This window comes from Harpia harpyja, assembly GCF_026419915.1.
Source record: "Harpia harpyja isolate bHarHar1 chromosome 26 unlocalized genomic scaffold, bHarHar1 primary haplotype SUPER_26_unloc_4, whole genome shotgun sequence".
Lineage (NCBI taxonomy): Eukaryota > Metazoa > Chordata > Aves > Accipitriformes > Accipitridae > Harpia > Harpia harpyja.
The window spans coordinates 47,324-69,096 of record NW_026293176.1 but is presented as its reverse complement, the minus strand read 5'-3'; the positions used below and the strand labels follow the sequence as shown (position 1 = coordinate 69,096).

Genomic DNA, 21,773 nt, shown 5'->3' with positions numbered 1-21,773 from the left:
ACGCCGCCGAAGAGGCGGGAGGCGTTTCGCCCATGCAAATCAGGGGCGTGGCCCATGCAAACGAAGCCGGGGGGGGGCGTGTCCGCAGGCGGCAGGCGGGGCCGACGTGGTGCTGCTGGTGTTCGCCGTCAGCGACCGCGGCTCCTTCGCCCGTTTGGCTCCCACCGCCCGGGGGCTGCCGGCCGGGACCCCCCCGGCCCCCCCTCATCCTCGTCGGCAACAAGAGCGACCTGGCCCGAGCCCGCCAGGTCTCCCCCCGCGGGTGAGGGGCGACCCCTGACCCCCCCCCCCCCCAAAAAATCCCCCCCCCCCCCATCTCCGTGCTACGCGTCCGTCTGTCCGTCCGTCCCCCCCCCTTGCAGAGGCGCGGGGGCTGGCGGCCGTGCTGGGCTGCTGCCAACACGTGGAGACGTCGGCCGCCCTCCGCCACGGCACCGAGGAGCTCTTCCAGGCCGCCGTACGCCAGGCCCGGCTCCGCCGCCGGCGCGCCGAGGGCGAGGGGGAGGAAGGAGGAGAAGAGGAAGGCGGAGGCGTCCGTCCTCGCCGACGCCGCAGCCTCACCGGCCGGGCCAAACGCTTCTTCGCCGGCCTCGTGCCGCTGGCTCGCCAGCGCTCCAAGTCCTGCAGCGACCTCTCCGCCCTCTGAGAGCGCCTGGCCCTTTAAGAGGGGGGTAACGCCCCCCCCCCCCCCCCAGCACCGATGGGGCGGCGTGGCCCCTTTAAGGATGGGGTGGGGCGGCCCGGCGAGGAGCAGCACTGTCCCTTAAGAGCGGGGTGACATTGCCCCTGCGAGCATGGCCTTGACCCTTGAAGAGCATGGCCCCTTTAAGAGAAGCATTGCCCCTTTAAGAAGAGCATGGCCCCTTTAAGAGTGGCTTTGCACCTTTAAGAAGGGTACTGCCCGTTTAAGATACGGCATGGCCCCTTTAAGAAGGGCATGGCCCCTTTAAGAAGAGCACTGCCCCTTTAAGAAGGGCACGGCCCCTTTAAGAAGGGCACGGCCCCTTTAAGGGCAGCCCTGCCCCTTTAAGAAGGGGGCGGCGTTGCCCTTTGAAGACCAGCGGCGTGGGCCCCACCTCCCACTGCATGGCACTGTCCCTTTAAGACCCGGATGGCCCCGCCCCTTCGAGCCCCGCCCACCACCCGCTTCCCCTTTAAGCTTTAAAGGCGCGGCGCCCCGCTGTGTTTCCCGCTCTCCAGACTCACCCCCCGCTCCGTTAACCCCCTTTAAGAGCATCTTAAAAGGGGCGGGTCTCCCCTCTGCGGCCACTCCCACCCGGAGGAAGCTCCTCCCCCTTCTCAGGGCTCCTCCCCTTTAAGGCAGCACCCATCTTGCCCCGCCCTTTTTGCCCTCCTGACCCCAAATCCACCGACAGCCGAATTGTCTGCTGCGCGCCGCCCCTTTAAGAGCCCCCTAAAAGGGGCGGTACCTGCATGTCCGCTTCGCTGCGACCCCACCCCCGGCGGCCATCTTGGAGCGGGCGTGGCCTCCAATAAAAGCCTTCGCTTGCCTGGCAACGAGCGCCTGGTTCGTTAGCGGTCGCCGCGGGGATGGGGCGGGGCGGGAGGCCCACCCACTCCCCTCCCACTCCCCTCCCACTTTTTGGCGCAGAAACGGGGCGGGAATGGGGCGTTTCGGGGCTGGTTTGTGTGGCTTTTTATTTCGATTCCGATAAAGAAACAAAAACAAAACAAAAACGAAACAAAAAAAAAAAAAAACAAAAAAAAAGAAGAAAAACAAACAAACAAAAAAAAAACCCCAAAAAACCCGGAGTTGCTGGGGGTGGGAGGGGAGAGAGGAAGGGGAGGGGGGCGTGGCCGCCGCAGGCCCGCCCCCCACCCCACCAGGCCCCGCCCCAACGCCCCGCCAGGGGGCGGAGGCAGCAGGGCTCGGGGGCGGGGCCGGGTGGAGAGGGGGCGGGGCCCTCCGGCGGGGGGGGGCAGGGCCGTGTTACCTACAGGAGAGGAGAAAGCAGCGGTTAGGCCACACCCCCAAAACCAAGCCCCACCCCTAAATCCAAGCCCCACCTCTAAATCCAAGCCCCACCCCCAGGCAGCCCGGCTATACGCCTTACCATGGAGAGGGATGCTGCCCCCAGGCCCCGGCCCCCTGAAGGCCACACCCCCCTCCCCCGACCACACCCCCAAACCGAAGCCACTCCCCCCCCACCCCCCCTTGCAGCCCACCACCCCCTTCCCTTCCCTGGGCCCGCCCCCTCGCCCGCAGGCCCCGCCTCCTCCCACCCCCACCCCCGCCCCATCTCCAGACCACGCCCACCAAAGCCCCCACCCTCTCCCACCCGTTCCAGAGCAGCCGACGCCGCCCAGCCTCCCCCGCCCGCTCCGCCCCCCGCGAGGCCCCACCCCCTCGGTGATGCCCCTCCCCCTCGGCGAGGCCCCGCCCCCCGAAGCCCCGCCCCCTCACATGGTCTGGGGGGTGAAGAGCCCCGAGAGCTGGAGGCACTGGGAGGCCAGCGTCTGGGAGGCCAGGTTCAGCGCCGGGGCTCAGGGCTGGGGGGGGGGCACCGCGTTTTTGGGGAGGGGGCAGCGGTTGGGGGGTGCCCCACGGCCGGGGGGACCCCCAAAAGATCCACACACACCCCCCCGAGACAGCAGGGACCCCCCAGCCCCACAACTCCCCCCACGGACCCCCCCTCCTTGTTCCCGAAGGACCCCCCTGCACCCTTGGAGACCCCCCCAGCCCCCCCAAAAGACCCCCCGGCCCCCTAAATGACCCCCCTAGCCCCCCCAGAGACCCCCCCAGCTCCCCAAAAGACCCCCCAAATCCCCCCAGAGGACCCCCCCAGCCCCCCAAATGACCCCCCAAATCCCCCCCAGCTCCCCAAAAGACCCCCCAGCCCCCCAAATGACCCCCCAAATCCCCCCAGCCGCCCCCAGAGACCCCCCCCAGCCTCCCCTCAAGACCCCCCCCACCCCAAGACGCCCTTAAATCCCCCAAGAGCCCCCCCCCCAGCCCCCCAAAATCCCCCCCCCCCCGTACCGGTGAGGGCGGCAGGGTTGAGGGCCCCCAGGGGCAGGGCCCCGTTGAGCTGGAGGGCGGCCTGGGCCGTGCTGGGCAGCTGCAGCCCCGAACCTGGGGGGCAAGAAAGGGGCGGGGGGGGATATGCCGTGGGGCAGGGCCGGCCACGGGACCCCCAGAACACCAACACCCCCCCCCCAGCCCATAACTACCCTCCTGAAGCCCCCCCAGATACCTCCTAAAGCCCCCCCAGCCCCCATAACTACCTCCTGAAGCCCCCCTAAATATGTCTTAACATTCTCTCACCCCCATAACTACCTCCTTAACCTGTTACAGATGCCTCCTGAAGTCTCTCCAGCCCCATAACTACCTCCTGAAAACCCCTCCAGATGTCTCCTAAAGCCCCCAGCCCCATAACTACCTCCTGAACCCCCTAGATGTCTCCTAACATTCCGCCAACCCCATAACTACCTCCTAACCCCTTGCAGATGCCTCCTAAAAGCCCCCCCGCCCCATAACTACCTTCTGAAGCCCCCTAGATGCCTCCTAAAGCCCGCTCAGCCCATAACTACCTCCTGAAGCCCCCCTAGATGCCTCCTAAAGCCCGCTCAGCCCCATAACTACCTCCTTAAGCCCGCCCCAGCCCCATAACGACCTCCCGAAGCCCCCCCAGATGCCTCCCCCAAGTCGCCTGCCTCACCTTCGGCCAACTTAGCCATGAGCTGGAGACGGCCGGTGGCTCCCACCAGCTCGACGTCCTCGCTGCCCTCGGGGAAGGTGATGTCGGTGGTGCCGTCCAGGCGTTCGGTCACCCTGCCCCACGCGCATGGGGCGGCCGGCCAGCTCGAAGCCGTTGAGTTGTTCCAAGCGCCCGCCGGGCACATTCGGCCTCCGCGAACTTGAAGGGGGAGAGGACACGGGACATGTGGGGGTCACGGGCGCGGCGGGTGGCAGGGACACGCGTGGCGGGGACACGTGTGGGGCGGGAGGGGCTCACCGTGATGAAGCCGTAGCCCTTGGACTGGCCGGTGTCGGGGTCCTCGCATCAGGACGATGCTGTCAATCTGGGGGGGGGGGAACGTGGTCAAGGTGGGGCCCGAAATGCGTCCCTGTGGTCCTCACGGGTGGCCCCACGGGCGTCACTGAGGCCCCACGTCCCCAACCCTGTTCCTACGGCCCAGCTGTGTCCCTCAACCCCACCTCTGTGACCCAACCGGGTCCCATGGCCTCCAACCCCATCCCCGTGACCCAACTGTGTTCTTGTGTCCCCCCCAGATGTCCCCGTGTCCACCCAATCTCATCCCCATGCCCCAACGTCCACCCAACGCCAACTCGTGACCCAACGTTGCCACCCAATCTCATTCTCAAGACCCAACCATGTCCCCACGGCCACCCAACGCCACCCCATCACCCCAATGATATGCCCGTATCTCATCCCCCACGACCCAATCACGTGCCCATGTCGACCCAACGTCAACCCGTGACCCAACGTGTCCCCCAACCTTATCCCCAAGACCCAACCACATCCCTACGTCCACCCAACGCCAACCCATGACCCAACGGTGTACACCCACCCCATCTCCACGACCCCACCACGTCCCCATGTCAACACAACACCAACTCGGGACCCAACGGTGTCCCACAACCTCATCCCCCATGACCCAACCATGTCCCCACGACCACCCAACGCCAACTCATGACCCAATGTTGTCACCCAACCTCACATCCATGACCCAACCATGTCCCCACGACCCACCCAACGCCAACTCATGACCCAATGTTGTCACCCAACCTCACATCCATGACCCAACCATGTCCCCACGACCACCCAACGCCAACCCATGACCCAACGGTGTCCCCCAACCTCATCCCCATGACCCAGCCATGTCCCCACGTCCACCCAGCGTCAACCCGTGACCCAACGCTGTCCGCCAACCTCATCCCCATGACCCAACCACGTCCCCATGTCAACCCAACGCCAACCCATGACCCAACGTTGTCACCCAACCTCATCTCCATAACCGAAACCATGTGCCCACGTCCACCCAATGTCAACCCATAACCCAACGGTGTCCCCCCAGTCTCATCCCCATGACCCAACCATGTCCCCACGACCACCCAACGCCAACCCGTGACCCAACGCTGTCCCCACCAGCCTCGTCCCCGTGAGCCAACTCCATCTCTACGTCCACCGGCCGCAGTTTCTCCCCCCCAGCCCCCCGCCCCACCTTGCCGAAGGGCTCGGAAGATGCCGCGCAGCATCTCCTTGGTGATGTTGCAGTGGAGGGAGCCCACGTAGAGGCGCATGGGGCCCCCGCTGCCCTTCTGCAGGTTGTTGGCCATGGCCGCCAGCCGGTTCTTCTCCGCCTGGGGGAGACCCGGGAGGGTGAGGGGGGAAGCCCTTGGGGACCCCCAGAGCTCCCCCCTGCACCTCCCTCCTCTGTGGGACACCCTCAATCCTCCAGTGGTCCCCCCCAAAAATCCACACGAATCCCAGCTCCGCTTGAGTCCATCAGAATGACACCGTACAAGAATGACGCCACAAGACCCCCCAAACCCCACAGGAACCCCCCAAAACCCCAAAAGACCCCCCCCGAAACCACAAAAGAAGCCCCAAACCTCAGAAGAGCTCCCCAAAACCCCACAAGAACCCCCCCCTTAAACACCCCAAGAACCCCCCAAGCCCCCTAAGAGCTCCTCCAGGCCCACAGCATCCCCTTGGAGACCTTCCCATCCCCCTGAAGACCCCCCCAAACCCCACAGAACCACCCCCTAGCCCCCCAAAACCCCATGTCAACCTGTTACGCACCCCCCCCCCCCAGCCCACCTGAGAGGCCTGGACGATGATGGGGACCCCGAGGAGACGCTGGCCGGTCAGGCCGATGGCCAAGGGCAACCGACTGGATCTCACAGAACTCGACGTAAGCGATGCCCTTGGAGCGCCGCGAGTTACGGTCCGAGATGATGCGCACGTCCCGCACCTGAGAGGGGGACGAACGGGGACACAGACGTGGTGACGTAATCGTAGAAGCGTTGGTGGCACCGTAAAAAGAGACGTGAAACGGTTGGGTGGCACCACGGAGGCGCTGGTGGCCACCACGAACGCGGGGTGGTAACGCCGTGAAGGCGATGGGAGCACCGTGAAAGTTTTGGTAGCGTCACGAAGGTGACGGTACCACCGCGAAGGCCACGGTAACAACGCAAAAACGTTGGTGGCGTCACGGAAAACGAAGACGGCCGGCAGCACCGCAGAAAGGGACAGGAGATGGCTGGAGCGCCCAAGAAGGGAACCGGTGACCGCGACGGCGACGCAAAATGACGTCGTCGGTCTCTTTACCTTGCCCACGGCGGAGAAAAAGTCCTCCAGATCGCGGGGCCGGATGCGGGCGGCCAGCTGCATGCAGAAAACGGTGCGGGGCATCCCGCTCCTCGGGGCTCAGGCTGCCCAGGGGCTCCCTGCGGACGATGAGGGGGGGGACACGGAGGGGGGTGTCACCTCCCAGACGTGTCCCCGGGGCCCCCCGCCACATCTCCGCATCCCCAGCTCACCGCACAGGGCTCTTCTCCCGGTAGAGCGGGCTCTTGCTGTGGCCAAAGCGGCGCCTGGAAGGGACAAGGGGGTCAGCGGGGGGGTTTGGGAAGAATTAAAGGAGATTTGGGGGGATTTCAGGAGGATTTGGGGGGGATCTGGGAGGATTTTAGGGGAACTTGGTGTGTTTTTGGGGGATTCTGTGGGGTTTAGGAGGATTTTGGGGGGACTTGGGGTGTTTTAGGGGGATTTTGGGGGTGAAGGGGTACCGGGCTCGCTCTTCCCGCCGGCGCTCCCCGGCTGCGGGAGCGGCTTCCCCGCCGGCGCTCCCGGCTGCGGCTGCGGTGACGGCTGCGGCGATCCCCGGCTCCGGCTGCGACGACGGCGGTCCCTGTCCCGGTCCCGGCTCCGGCTAGAGGGGTGTAGGGCACAGGGTCACCCCAAAATCCCCCCAAATCCCCCTAACACCCCCCCCCCACCCCCAGCGTCACCCGACCTGTGTCTGTGGTCACGGCTCCCGGCTCCGGCTCCGGCTTCTCTTCTTCTGCAGCTGCTGTAACGAGGGATCGCAGGATGATGATCCCCAAATCCTCTCCCCACCGCACCCTCTAACCCCTCTCCCTGCCTCTGGTCACCCCAAAAACCGTCGTGGGCCCCCAGTACCTTTTAAATCCCCGCCCAAATCCCTCCATTATCTCCCCTCACCTTCCACCAAGCTTTAATCCACCCCCTCAAAATCCCCCATGCTCCCTAAACCCCCCTTTTATCACCCCAAAATCCCAACTTAGCCACTGGCCTACCCCCCCCCGCCTCCCCGAGTCCCCCCAAACCCTGCTGTGGCCCCCCCAAACCCCTCTGACCTGCTCCCGCTGCTGCTCCCGCTCTCCTTCTTGGCCTCTTTGCTTGTCTCCTCCGCCGGCTGCTGAGGGAAGGGGACACCGGCACCGGTGAGATGCCCAAAAGCGACCCCCCCCCCCCCAACACCCCCAAAATGCCCCCGCCCGCCCCGCCCCGGCCGGACCCCCAGCCTCACCTGCGCCGCGGGGGTCTCCGTCTGCACCTTGGAGGGGCCGGGCTGCGCCTGGAGGTGGGGGACACACGTCAGAGTCCCAAAATCCACCCCCAAAATAATGCAAACTTATTGAGGGCACCCCAAACCGTCCCCAGGGGTAACCCCAACACTCCCAGGGTGACGTTAGACCCCTAAGGGTGACCCCAAACCCCCAGCGCAACCCCAAAATGACACTTTGGGCCCTAAAAATTCTTTTAGGTGACCCCAAACCATCTTTAGTTGATCGCAATGTCCCTTGAAGTGACGCCAAGCCCACTTTAAATGATCCCAAAGCTCTTTCAGAGTCGCCGACACCCTTCAGACGCCGACAAAACCCCCTTAAAAGACCTCAAACCCCTCCGGGTGACCCTCTAACACGCTTTTAGGTGACCCCAAAGCTCCTTTAGGATCCCCAACACCCTTCAGGCGACGACAAAACCCCCTTAAAAGACCTCAAACCCCTCCGGGTGACCCTCTAACGCTTTTAGGTGACCCCAAAGCTCCTTCAGGATCCCCAACACCCATTCAGGCGACGACAAAACCCCCTTAAAAGACCTCAAACCCCTCCGGGTGACCCTCTAATGCTTTTAGGTGACCCCAAAGCTCCTTCAGGATCCCCAACACCCTCCAGATGACGACAAAACCCCTTTAAAAAACCTCAACGCCCTCCGGGTGACCCTCGGGGCATTTTAAGTGACCCCAAAGCTCCTTTAGATCACCCCGAACCGGCTCTAAGCGACGCCAAACCCCCTTCGGGAGGCCTCGAAGCCCCTTTAGAAGACCCCAACCTCCCTTAAAAAGACCTCAACCCCCTCTGGGTGACCCCCCCAAGCCCCTTTAGGGGCCCCCAACCCTCTTTAAATCACCCCAAGCCCCCTCCAAGTCACCCCACGTCCCCTTTAGATGACCCCGACCCGCTTCAAACGACGCCAGCACCCCCTGGGTGACCCCCAACCCCCTTTTAAGTGACCCCCCCGCTGGGCGATGCCCCCACCTCTTCCTTCTTGTAGGGCGCTTCCAGCATGGCCTCGATGACGATATCGAAGTCGTCCGACGTCATGGCGTCCGTCTGCGCCGCCGGGTTGACATGTGACGTGGGGGGGGGACGGGACGGACACAGATCGGACCCCGACGTGTCTGCCCCGTGTCCCCCCCCCTCCGTCCCCGATACCCCGCTGATGTCCTTAACGTCCCCTCGCCCCCCCCCCGCCTTACCCACAATGCCCCGGGTGTCCCCGTCGCCCCTCCGCCCCCCTCCCGGCTCACCGGGTCCTGCAGCGGGGTTCGAGCCCCCCGCCTCCATCTTGGGCCCTCCTTGGGGGGGCTCCCCCCGAGGGCCGGCGCTCGCGCCGGGGTCCGGGGCTCTTCCTTAAGAGGGGGCCATGACGTCATCGGCTGAGCGATGACGTCATCCGCCCGGCGATGAGGTCACGCGTCGAGACCACCCCCCCCCGCCATTCACCCCCAAAACCGAGCTGCTCCCCCCCCCCCCACTTCCCCACGTGGATGGGGGACACCATAAGCCCCCGCCCCCCCGCCCCCCTTAAGCCACGCCCCCCTCGGCGGAACAAACCCCGCCCCTCCCTGGGGAGAGCGCGGAGCCCCCCCCCGCCGCCAGGCCCCGCCCCTCGCTGGCAAGCCACGCCCCCCTCGCGGCGGGGCGGCGGCGCAGCCCCGCGCATGCGCACTGCCCGCTTCCATCCCCCCCCCCCCGCGGGCTCCCTCAGCCGCCGCCGCCGCTCCCCCCCCCCCCCATCCCCGCCGGCTCCCTTCCCCCCCCCCCCTCGCCTCCCTCCCGGTGATGACGCCATCACCGTGCCGTGTGACGTGTCCCCCCTCGGCTCTTACCGGGCCCCCTGGGCTGGCGGCGGCGGCGGCGGCGGCCCGGACGCGGCGCTAAGATGGCGGCGGCCTCCAGAACCTTCCCCCCCCCTCCCTCCCTCCCTCCTCCCTCTCCGGCGCTGCGCAGGCGCGCCCGGCGCCCCGCCCCCCCCGCGCGCCCATTGGCCGCCGACGCCCAACTCCTTCCGCTCCCGTTGGCTGAGGGCGCAGAGAGGGGCGGGCGACGGAAAGGCGGCGGCGCCGATTGGGCCGACGCGGGGAAAGGAGGCGGGGCGGGGCCGCCGGCGGCCGGATTGGTCGGTGGGAGCGAGGCGGCTGATTGGCCGCGGCCGCGGCGGGTGGGCGGGGCCGAGAGCGCTTTACCCCCTTCGGTGGCCACACCCCCTTGCGCGGTCGCCGCGGTAAACGCGGTCGCCCCGCCCCTCCTCGGTCGCCGTGGAAACGCGGCCTAGTCGGGCCGGGCGCAGCCTGCGCTAAGATGGCGGCTGGGTTTAGGGGGGGGCGAAATGGCCGCCCTCCCCGCTCCCCTCCCACCCCAAAAGGGCTGCAGTGTCGGGGGGGCGGGGCTAATATCCAGGCAACCCCCCCAAAACGAGCTCCAAGGGGCGAGGTCCCCACGGGGATGGGGAATGCATCAAGATGGCCGCCCTCACGCCAACCCCCGCCGCGCTACCGCTCACCCCCCAGCCCCCCCCAAGATGGCGGCCAGGAGGCTGAGGAGTAAAGTCAAGGCCTTTATTGCGGTGTCGTCCCTCAGAGGCCGATGGTGTAGGAGCGGCCGGTGGGGTTGTGGAGGGCGGAACAGGCGGGGGAGGTGACCGCCCCACTCGTACCACACCTTCTTGGGCGTGGCGCAGCGCCAAAAGGCCACCGACACCTCCTCGCCCGCCCGCACCGCCAGCGGTTGCTGTAGGGGGACAGAAAGGGGGGAGCGAGATGACCGACGTTCTACGGAAACCAAGATGGCCGACCTCCCGCCCAGCCCACGACGGCCAACCTCCACCCAAGCCCAAAACGGACACCTTTATGCCAATCCAAGATGACCACCCTCCCTCCAAGCCCAAGATGGCCAACCAACCTCCACCCAAACCCAACCCAAGATGGCCAACGTCTACCCAAACCCAAGATGGCCAACGACTACCCAAACCCAAGATGGCCAACCTTATACCAACCCCGAGATGGCCAACGTCTACCCAAACCCAAGATGGCCAACGACTACCCAAACCCAAGATGGCCAACGACTACCCAAACCCAAGATGGCCAACCCTATACCAAACCCAAGATGGCCAACACCCACCCAAACCCAAGATGGCCAACGTTATACCCAGCCCAAGATGGCCAACGTCTACCCAAACCCCAAGATGGCCAACATCTACCCAAACCCAAAATGGCCAACCCTATACCAAACCCAAGATGGCCAACGTCTACCCAAACCCAAGATGGCCAACCTTTCACCAAGCCCAAGATGGCCGCCCTCCCACCAAGCCAACCATGGCCAACCTCCACCCAAACCCAACCCAAGATGGCCACGCTTACACCAAGCTCAAGATGGCCAACTCCACCCAAGCCCAAGATGGCCGCCCCTCTTGCCAAGCCCAAGATGGCCACCATCCCAAGATGGCCGCCGCCGGACCCACCTTGATGGGGAAGAAGATGGGGAACCAGGAGAACATCCCCGGTGAGTGCGTCTCGGGGCGGATACCTGCGGAGTCGTGACCCTGCCGACCTCTCTGACCCCCAAGCTCCACCCCCTCACCTTCCAGCCCTCCCCGATTGGCCACATCCCCCCCGCAGCGGCCCCTGTTGAGGCCAAGCCCCGCCTCCTAACCCCTCCCTTCACCCCATAGATCCTGCTGGCTCCACCCTGTCGACCCACTGATGCTCTCAAACCCCCTCCCAGTTTCGACCCCGTTGACCCACCGCTCTTCCCATTGGCCCCTGTTGATCCCCCAGCTCCACCCACTTCACTCCAACCCCACCCGCTTCACCCCACTGACCCCAAACCCCGCCCACTTGCCCCCCCCATTGACACCGACCCAACACCCTTGACCACCAATGCCCCCACGGCTCCGCCCCCTCAGCCCCGTTGACCCCCCCGTTGGCCAGGTTGACCCCCGCCGCTCCCTGCCATTGGCTGGCGGCCCCCTCAGGCCCCGCCCCCTCTTGGCCCGCCCTTACTGAGTGTGATGTCACCGTAGAGCGTGGTCTCGAAGTAGCCGGCAAAGCCATGGAGGACGGTGTTCACCTCCACCCGGAAGGGACAAGCGGCGGGTAGCGGCTGTTGTCCTGGGGTGGGGTCTGTTGGGGGGGGGGGCGGGCAGAGTCACCATTGGCCACGCCCCTCCGTGACATCACACCCAGTGACATCACACCCCGGTGAGGTCAAAGAGAACGGCCAAGCGGGACCACCACCACGCTGGTGGAGATCCCGCCCCATGGGGTGGTTCCCCCACGCCCTGCCCCACTGTGGGTGCAGCCAACGAGGTCCCGCCCCTCTGGGGGTGTGGCCAACGATGGCCCCGCCCCCCTCACCTGGGTTGGGGTGCTGGAAGGAGAAGCAGGGCTGGGGCGGGGCCAGCTGGTGGAAGTTGTGGAGCCGCACGACATAGGGCATCTCGAACTGCGCCTGGGCCGGGGCGGGGGGGAACGCTGAGCTCCGTGCCCCCCAACCTGCCCCACAGCCGCCCCCCAACCTGCCCCACGGCCGCCCCGAGACCCCCAACCTGCCCCACGGCTGCCCTGAGACCCCCGACGCGACACCTAACCACCCCACGGCCAACCCAACCTCCCCCGTGACTACCCCACGTCTACTTCAAGACCCCCAACCTGCCCCACAGCCACCCCGAGACCCCCAACCTGCCCCACAGCTGCCCCATGGCCAACCCCAGACCCCCAACCTGCCCTAGACCTCCTCAATGGCCACCCCAAGACCTTCAACCTGCCCCATGGCCACCCCAAGACCTCCAAGATGCCCCATGGCCACCCCAAGACCCCCAACCTGCCCCACGGCCACCCCAAGACCCCCAACTTGCCCCACGGCCACCCCAAGACCTTCAACCTGCCCCACGGCCACCCCAAGACCCCCAACTTGCCCCATGGCCACCCCAAGACCCCCAACCTGCCCCATGGCCACCCCAAGACCCCCAACCTGCCCCACGGCCACCCCAAGACCTCCAAGATGCCCCATGGCCATCCCAAGACCCCCAGGATGCCCCATGGCCGCCCCAAGACCCCCAAGGTACCCCATGGCCACCCCAAGACCCCCAGGATGCCCCATGGCCACCCCAAGGCCTCCAAGATGCCCCACGGCCACCCCAAGACCCCCAACTTGCCCCACGGCCACCCAAGACCCCCAACTTGCCCCATGGCCACCCCAAGACCCCCAAGGTGCCCCACGGCCACCCCAAGACCTCCAAGATGCCCCACGGCCACCCCAAGACCACCCCAAGACCTCCAAGATGCCCCATGGCCACCCCAAGACCCCCAACTTGCCCCACGGCCACCCCAAGACCCCCAAGGTGCCCCACGGCCACCCCAAGACCCCCAAGGTGCCCCATGGCCACCCCAAGACCTCCAAGACGCCCCGTGACCACCCCAAGACCCCCAAGGTGGCCCCATGGCCACCCCAAGACCTTCAACCTGCCCCATGGCCACCTGAAGACCTCCAAGACACCCCATGGCCACCCCAAGATCCCCCAGGATGCCCCATGGCCACCCCAAGACCTCCAACCTGCCCCATGGCCACCCCAAGACCTTCAACCTGCCCCATGGCCACCCCAAGACCCCCAAGACGCCCCACGGCCACCCCAAGACCCCCCGGTGTCCCCCACCTTCCCCCTAATGCCCCTCCCCAGCACCATCCCTGCCCCCCAAGTGCCCCCCGGCCCCCCAAGCGCCCTACCTCGGGGTCGCGGTCGCGCTCGCGGCAGGCCCGCACCTCGTTGTAGAGTTTGGAGGAGGAGATGGGCGCCAGGAAGGAGGTGTAGGTGCAGGGGATGCTCACCCCATCCGCTGTGGGGCACGGCCGTCAGCCCCACGGAGACCCCCACCCTCTGGCCCAGCCCCCCCCAGCCCCAAACCCCAGCCCCACAGCCCCCCAAATCCCACTATAAAGCCCTCCAAAACCCTGATCCCAGCCCCACAGCCCCCCAAATCCCAGCCTGAGACCCCCAAATCCCATTCCCAAAGGTCTCCACCACCCAAATCCCAGCCCCACAGCCCCCAAATCCCAATTTAAAAGCCCTGATCCCGGCCCCACAGCCCCCCAAACCCCTACTCCCAGCCCCACAGCCCCCCAAATCCCATTCCCAAAGCCCTCCCAACACCCAAATCCCAGCCCCACAGCCACTCATCACCCCAAATCCCAGCCCAAACCCCCAAATCCCAGCTCCAGAACCCACCAAATCCCAGCCTAAGCCCCCCACCACCCAAATCCCAGCCTGAGCCCCCCAAATCCCAGCCCCACAGCCCCCCACTATCCAAACCCCTACTCCCAGCCCCCCCAATCCCACTCCCAAAGTTCTCCAACACCCCAATCCCAGCCCCACACTACCCAAATCCCAGCCCCACAGCCCCCCACCACCCAAATCCCAGACCCACAGCCCACCAAATCCCACTATAAAGCCCTAATCCTGGCCCCACAGCCCCCAAACCCCTACTCCCAGCCCCACAGCCCCCCAAATCCCATTCCCAAAGCTCTCGCAACACTCAAATCCCAACCCCACAGCCACTTATCACCCCAAATCCCAGCTCCAGAACCCCCCCAAATCCCAGCCTAAGCCCCCCAAATCCCAATCCCAAGGCTCTCTGCCACCCAAGTCCCAGCTCCACAGCCCCCCATATCCCACTATAAAGTCCTGATCCTGGCTCCACAGGCCCCCAAACCCCTACTCCTAGCCCCACAGCCCCCCAAATCCCATTCCCAAAGCTCTCCCAACTCAAATCCCAGCCCCACAGCCCACCACCACCCAAATCCCAGCCTAAGCCCCCCAAATCCCACTCCCAAAGCTCTCCGCCACCCAAATCCCAGCCCCACAGCCCCCCAAATCCCAGCCTGAGCCCCCAAATCCCATTCCCAAAGTTCTCCAGCACCCAAATCCCAGCCCCACAGCCCCCCAAATCCCAGCCTGAGTCCCCCAAATCCCAGCCCCACAGCCCCCCACCACCCAAATCCCAGCCTGAGCCCCTCAAATCCCATCCCCACAGCCCCCCACCACCCAAATCCCAGCCCCACAGCCCCCAAATCCCAGCCTGAGTCCCCCAAATCCCAGCCCCACAGCCCCCCACCACCCAAATCCCAGCCTGAGCCCCTCAAATCCCATCCCCACAGCCCCCCACCACCCAAATCCCAGCCCCACAGCCCCCCAAATCCCAGCCTGAGCCCCCAAATCCCATTCCCAAAGTTCTCCAACACCCAAATCCCAGCCCCACAGCCCCCCAAACCCCTACTCCCAGCCCCACAGCCCCCCAAATCCCAGCCTGAGCCCCCCACCACCCAAATTCCAGCCTGAGCCCCCCAAATCCCACCCCCACAGCCCCCCACCACCCAAATCCCACCCCCACAGCCCCCCAACTCCCACCCTTGAGGCAGTGCTGGGCCCCGTCGAGGCACTCGGGCGAGAGCTCGTTGTCGGCGAAGGAGCCCAGAAGCTCCGAGACCACCAGGTCGGCCCCCTCGGGCGCTCGCCACTCCCGCATGTCCCGGGGGACCACCGTCACCTGCGCCCCCCACTCCTCGTACTGCCAGCTCTCCAACCTGGGGGGGGGCACGGGGTGGCCGTCAATGGGGCTGGGGGGGGCGGCCGAGCCAATTTTGGGGGTGCTACGGAATCGTGGCGTCACTGTGGCGCTGGGTTTCAGGGAATTACGGGGTCTGGGGGGGGCTGAAGCATGAAGGTGGAGATTTTGGGGGGGCTATAGGGTGCTACGGGGCAATTTGGGGGGCGGTTACGGGGCCGGGGGGCAGGTTACGGGGGACGACTCACGTGACGACGGCGTTGGGGTTCTTCTCCACGGCGTAGATACGGACGCGCCGGGCCGCCTGCCGCGCCGCCCGCAGCGTGGCGTTCACCAGCGGCCCCCGCCCGGCTCCCAGCACCATCACCACCCTGGGGGGGGGGGACACAACAGAGGGGGGGTGGTCAGTGGGGCACCCCATAACAGGGAACGGCCGTGGGGTGACTGCCAGCGGGACATGGGGGTGACCCACAAGGACCTGGGGGGATGTGGGGTGCCCTAGAGGTTATGGGGTGCCCCATAGGGATGGGGGGGGCCCCATAGGGATGTGGGGAGGCCGTGGGGGGCACTCACTGGACGTTGGTATCCTTCTCCTCCTCGGGGACGCGATCTAGCAAGCACTTATAGATGGCCTGTGGGGGGCGGGCAAATATGGTGATGAGGTGGGTGGGGCCAGGCACTGCCCCCGCCCACCAGGCCCCAGGCCCCGCCCTACCTGCTGGTACTGGGAGTATTTGATTGGGTCTTTCTCGAACACCTCGTAGGTCTGGGACTCCAGGTTGTCCATCAAGGGCTGGTGAGGGGGCGGGGCCGGTGAGGGACACACACCCGGCCCAGACCACGCCCCCACAGCCAGGCCACGCCCCTTCCCACAGGTTCCCAAAGACACCCCATTCATAGCCCCAGCGTGTGCCTCCAGCCACCCGCCTTGGCTCCACCCCCTCAGTACAGCTCCTCCCCTTGGCTTAACCACACCCCTGCATGAAAGCCTGCCCCATTAAGGCCACACCCCTCCCACAAAGCCCCGCCCCACCACAGCACTGTATCTCAATCCCAAGTCTAATTTCCTATAGCTCCGCCCTGGCCCCACTCCCTCGCTGTGGCCACACCCCCATGCAAAGCCACACCCCCAGGACAAAACCACACCCCCACCGCCCCCACCCTCCCGTGGCCACACCCCCAACGCAAGCCCCACCCCCTCCCCTCCCTCAACCTCTGCCCGCTCCTCACCCCATAGACCCCCCCACGCCCTCTCCCTCCCACGCCCTCTCCCCCCCACCCAAAGAAGCCCCGCCCCACGAAGCCCCGCCCCCTCGGCGAAGCCCCGCCCACCTGCAGGGGGGACTGGAGGTAGTCCTCGTAGCCGCGGGCGAAGAGCTCGTAGGCGGAGGGGGGGGGGCCGGTGCTGGCCCAGGTGCTCCAGGTACTGCAGGTAGGCGCCCAGCGGCTTCCCCCCGTGCCGGGGGGCTCCGGCCACCACCACCTGCACCTCCAGCTGGGGGGGGGCCACACACACAATTTTGGGGGGGGTTCAGGGACCCCAAACCCCCTGCGGCCCCCGAACCCCCTCCCCAGCCCCTCCTAGACCCCCAACCCCCCCCTCCCCAAACCCCCTAGACCCCCCCCCGCCCCTCCCCAGCACCCCCAAACGCCCCCCCCGCCCCCCCCCCCCACCTTGAGAAGGCGGAAAACGAGGCGCTGGTGGAGGCGGGAGAGGACGGGGAAGCCTTTCTTGTTGGTGAGGAAGATGCTGGTGGGGAGGATGGCCGCCTTCACCGGCTCCCCAGCCACCGGTCGATGGCCGCCCCCGACGGCAGGTCCGCCCCCACCTCCAGGGCTGCGGAGGGAGAGGGGGCGGGGTCAGCCGCAGGCACCGCCCGCCAGGGGCTGGCCCCGCCCCCGTGAGGCCTGGGCCCTCGCGGATCTTCATGAATCTACATATAGGTCGGTAAGCACACCTGCTCTTTGGGTTTGGCTCTGCCCACGTAGCTGTAGCCACACCCATGTGGCCCAGGCTCCACCTGCTATGATCGTGGCCCCTCCCACAGGACTCAGACTCCACCTCCTTGTCTCCTAATCCCTTCCATATCTTTATCACCCCACCCACAAGGGCATAGCCCCACCCCTTTAGTTACAGCTCCATCCCCATTCCCCCTAACCACACCCACTGGGAGCTGGCTCCTCCTCCTTCGGGTCTGGCCCCACCCACCAGGCCTGAGCTCCACCCCAGGACCCCACCCCCTGCAGTTAAAACCCCACCCACTCCCCCAGGCCCCACCCCCAATACCCTGGCTCCACCCCCTCACACCTTAACCCAAGACCTGCCCTTGGCTCTAACAGCCTGTAGCCCCTCCCCTGCCTGGGGCCCCGCCCCCCTCGGCCCCACCCCTCCCCTCAGGCCCCGCCCACACTCACCAACCCCCACTCTCTTATTGTAGTCGCAGAGGGTGCGGAAATTGTGCCACCTGCGGGGGGGGGGGGCACACACCGGGGGTCACCCCCACTGCCCCCCCAGCCCCAAATCCCCCTCCTTGACCTTTAACTCCCCCCCCCAAATAACAAAAAACACCCCCCGCCCTCAAATCCCCCCCCCGGACCCCCCCAAATCCCTCACCACGCCCCCATTTCCCCCCCCCGTCCCCCCCATTTCCCTCCCCACGCCCCCCAATTTCCCCCCCGTCCCCCCATTTCCCTCCCCACGCCCCCAATTTCCCCCCCGTCCCCCCCATTTCCCTCCCCACGCCCCCTCCCCGCCCCACTAAGCCCCCAATATCCCCCCCCACCCCCCAGGACCCCCCCAAACTGCCCCCCCCCCCCCCTCACCAAAGCCAGGTTTTCTCCTCGGCCGCCCCCTCGGGCCCCCCCTCGGGCACCGCTTCGTTCCCGATCAGGTCGTCCCGCACGTCCTCGGGGGCCAGGAGGGGCACCCGCACCCAGAACTGACCCCCCCCACACACACCAGTTACGGCCAGTAAACACCAGTGCCTCCCAGTCACCCCCTGCGGGGGTCTCAGTAATTCCTCAGGACCCCCCCGTAACTGCTCAGGGCCCCCCGGTACCTCGCAATAAACTTTGATGCCCCCCAGAAACTTTTCAGGGTCTCCCAGTAACACCTTGAGGTCTCCCAGTACCTCTTAGGGTTCCCTAGCGCCTCCCAGTAACCACTCAGGGCCCCCCCAGTTAAACTCTGATGCCCCCCCAAAGCTTTTCAGTATCTCCCAGCAATTCCCTGGGCCCCCCCAGTGCTTCCCATAAGCCCCTTGAAGCTTCCCAGTAACTTTTCAGGGTCTCCAAGTAACCTTTAAGGGTCTCCCAGTGCCTCCCAGTAACGCCCCAAGACCTTCCCAGTAACCTCTGGGGGTCTCCCAGTGCCTCCCAGGAACCCCCCAAGACCTCCCAGTAACCTCTGGGAGTCTCCCAGTGCCTCCCAGGAACCCCCCCAAGGCCTGCCAGTAACCTTTCAGGGCCTCCCAGTGTCTCCCAGTAACCTTTGGAAGTCTCCCAGTGCCTCCCAGTAACGCTCCAAGGCCTCCCAGTAACCTTTCAGGGCCTCCCAGTCCCCCCCCAGCAATCCCCTGCGGTCTCCCAGTGCCCCAAATTCTCCTCCCAGCACCCCCCAGTGCCCCTCAAACCCCTCCCAGTGCCCCAAATTCCCCTCCCAGCGCCCCCCAACCCCCCCCCGCAATGCCCCAAATTCCTCCCCCTGCCCCCAGCCCCCCTCCCAGTCCCTCCCAGTGCCCCCACCATGGCGCTGTGGTGGCCGGTGTGGAGATGGGCGCAGAGCACCCGTGCCAGGTTGGGGTTCTCCGCCTGCGTCAGGGGCAGCAGGAAAGCGGGGAGCCCCAGGTACGCCCCGAAATTCAGCTCCTGCAACATGGCCTGGGGGGGGGGGGGGTTAGGGGGTCAGGAGGGGGTCCCACAAACTGCCCCCCCCCCCAAAAACCCCCCCGCCCCTCAGACTCACAGCCTCCGAGTTCCTGCGGACGTGATCCAGCGGGGAGTCGGGCCGGATCCAGGGCGAGAGCTTCCCCACGATGAGGGTGTTCCAGTCTGGGGTGGGGGGGGGACACAAACACGGTGGTGTTGGGGGGGGGGGACGACACCGCAGGGCCCCCCCCCCGTCTTTGGGGCAGCCCTGGGTGCTATGGGGGGTCCTGGGGGTCCCTATCAACCCTTGGGGGGGGTCTCAGGGGGCCCCACAGCCCTTTGCCGTGGGGGGTATGGTGCTATAGGGGGTCCTAGAGTGCCCCAGACCACTTTTGGGGAGCCCTGGGGTGCTGGGGGGGTGTCTCAGGGTGCCCCACAGCCTTTTGGGGTGTCCCCTGGGTGCTCCAAAGCCTCGGGGGGGGGGGGGGCAGGGTGCTATGGAGGACCCCAAAGTGCCCCGTGGTCTTTTGGGGGGTTCCATGGTGCTACAGGTGGTCCCAAGGCCCTTTAAGAGGAGCCTATAGAGCTATGGGGGACCCCAGGGTGACACAGTGGGGGTCCCAAGAGGCTCTGTGGTGCTATAGGGGGTCCCAGGACACCCCACAGACCCTTTTGGGGGTCCCAGGTTGCTATGGGGGGGTCCCAAGAGGCTCTGTGGTGCTATAGTGGGTCCCAGGACAGCCCACAGCCTGTTTTTGGGGTCCCAGGGTGACACAGGGGGGCCTCAAGGGGCTCTGTGGTGCTATAAGGGGTCCCAGGACACCCCACAGCCCCTTTTGGGGGTCCCGGGGTGACATAGGGGGGGGTCCCAAGAGACTCTGTGGTGCTATAGGGCACGCCAGGGCACCCCAGAGCCCCTTTTCGGGGGTCCCAAACTGCTATGGGGGGGTCTCAAGAGACTCTGTGGTGCGTATAGGGTGTCCCAGAAGGCCCCAAAGCCCCTTTTGGGGGTCCCAGAGTGCTATGGGGGGGTCCCCAGGTGCTCTGTGGTGCTATGGGGGGGGTCCCAGAACACCCCACAGCCCCTTTTGGGGGTCCCAGGTTGCTATGGGGGGGTCCTAAGGGGCTCTGTGGTGCTATAGGGGTCCCAGGACACCCCACAGCCCCTTTTGGGGGTCCCAGGGTGACACAGGGGGGTCCCAAGGGGCTCTGTGGTGCTATAGGGGGTCCCAGGACACCCCACAGACCCTTTTGGGGGTCCCAAACTGCTATGGGGGTGTCCCAGGAGACTCTACGGAGCTACAGGGGGTCCCAGGACACCCCACAACCCCTTTTGGGGGTCCCAGGTTGCTATGGGGGGGATAAAGTGGGGCTCTGTGGTGCTATAGGGGGTCCCAGAACACCCCACAGACCTTTTTGGGGGTCCCAAACTGCTACAGGGAGGATCCTAAGAGACTCTACGGAGCTACAGGGGGTCCCAGGACACCCCACAGCCCCTTTTTGGGGGGGGGGGGGGCTGGGTGCTTTAGGGGTCCCGGCAGTGCCAGAGGGGATAAAGCGGGAGGGGGGGGGAGATCCCGGGGTCTCACCGCGTCCGGAGAGCAGGAGATCGGAGCGCGTCTGGGGTCCGGGCCGGCCCCGCGCCGGCTCCAGGCCGAACTCCCGCCGGTGCCGGGGGTGGAAGAGCGGCAGGCACAGAAAGTCGAACCTGGGGGGGGGTCTCAGAGATCAGGGATCCCCCCAGCCCCCGCCACGTTTCTCCCTCCCCTCCCCCGGGCTCTCACCCCTGCCGGGCCACGGCCCCCAGGGCCCCCGCCACCTCCGGGACGCAGCTGAGGTCGCGGCCGCTGGAGACGCGGGCAGCGCCCGCCGCCCCCGGCCCCGCCGCCGCCATCACTGCCCCGCGCGGCGACGCGCCCCGCCCACCCGCGCCGCGCCCCGCCCACCGCGCTCCGCCAATCGCCGCGCCGCTTCCCACCCCCCCCCCCCCCCCGCCGGCCGCGCGCCGACGCGCCCCGCCTTCCTTCCCCCCCTCCTATCCCCGCGCCGCGCCGCCTGTCAATCCTCCCGCCCGCGCTTGGCTCCGCCCCTCTCCGCGCGCTTATCCCCGCGCCGCCTGTCAATCCTCCCGCCCGCGCTTGGCTCCGCCCCTCTCCGCGCGCTTATCCCCGCGCCGCCTGTCAATCCTCCCGCCCGCGCTTGGCCCAGCTTGGCTCCGCCCCTGCCCAGCTTGGCTCCGCCCCTGCCCAGCTTGGCTCCGCCCCTCTCCGCGCGCTTATCCCCGCGCCGCCTGTCAATCGTCCCGCCCGCGCTTGGCCCAGCTTGGCTCCGCCCCTGTCCAACTTGGCTCCGCCCCTCTCCGCGCCGCCTGTCAATCGTCCCGCCCGCGCTTGGCCCGGCTTGGCCCCACCCCTAGCCCAACTTGACTCCGCCCCCGCACCGCCTGTCAATCAATCATCCCCTCCCCGTCCCGCGCCCCGCCCACACAGCCCCACACACCTCCCACCGAACCACGCTGCCTGTCAATCACTCGCCCCGCCCCCTACCCCCCATCCCGGCGCCGCAGGGCTTGTCCATCACCCCCTCGCCCCTCCTCCCCCCCCAGCCCAGCCCCGCCCCCTCCCCGTGGAATATAAGGAGAAGAGGGCGTGGCCCGGCAGCCGAGGACACGCCCCCCTCCCCAGACCCCGGGGTACCCCCGCTGAAGAAGAGGACGGAACCAACGGTGGGGGGGGGTGCGGGGGTGCACGTGTCTTTATTGGGGCGGT

General features: G+C 66.7%; 2 protein-coding genes across 2 annotated transcripts; both read right to left on the bottom strand.

The window, feature by feature from the left end:
* Positions 1–2,421: 2,421 nt before the first annotated feature.
* RBM23 (RNA binding motif protein 23) lies at positions 2,422–9,496 on the bottom strand. Its single transcript, XM_052779289.1, is given in 22 exon segments — positions 2,422–2,504; positions 3,002–3,094; positions 3,681–3,798; positions 3,800–3,847; positions 3,849–3,878; positions 3,978–4,019; positions 4,021–4,044; positions 5,209–5,223; positions 5,225–5,347; positions 5,808–5,873; positions 5,875–5,961; positions 6,318–6,395; positions 6,397–6,436; positions 6,530–6,583; positions 6,740–6,804; positions 6,806–6,869; positions 6,871–6,921; positions 7,340–7,428; positions 7,543–7,590; positions 8,555–8,629; positions 8,827–8,928; positions 9,409–9,496. Coding segments are annotated over 20 exon segments (1,284 nt in total). The 5' UTR covers positions 8,621–8,629; positions 8,827–8,928; positions 9,409–9,496.
* A 627-nt stretch (positions 9,497–10,123) lies between these two features.
* Positions 10,124–20,920, bottom strand: PRMT5 (protein arginine methyltransferase 5). Its single transcript, XM_052779294.1, is given in 20 exon segments — positions 10,124–10,224; positions 10,226–10,309; positions 11,040–11,104; positions 11,581–11,700; positions 11,935–12,028; positions 13,304–13,413; positions 14,982–15,157; positions 15,387–15,509; positions 15,712–15,770; positions 15,854–15,931; positions 16,471–16,536; positions 16,538–16,633; positions 16,813–16,925; positions 16,928–16,975; positions 17,554–17,603; positions 17,962–18,077; positions 18,883–19,017; positions 19,103–19,188; positions 20,595–20,713; positions 20,790–20,920. Coding segments are annotated over 20 exon segments (1,917 nt in total). The 5' UTR covers positions 20,900–20,920; the 3' UTR covers positions 10,124–10,155.
* Positions 20,921–21,773: the final 853 nt, after the last annotated feature.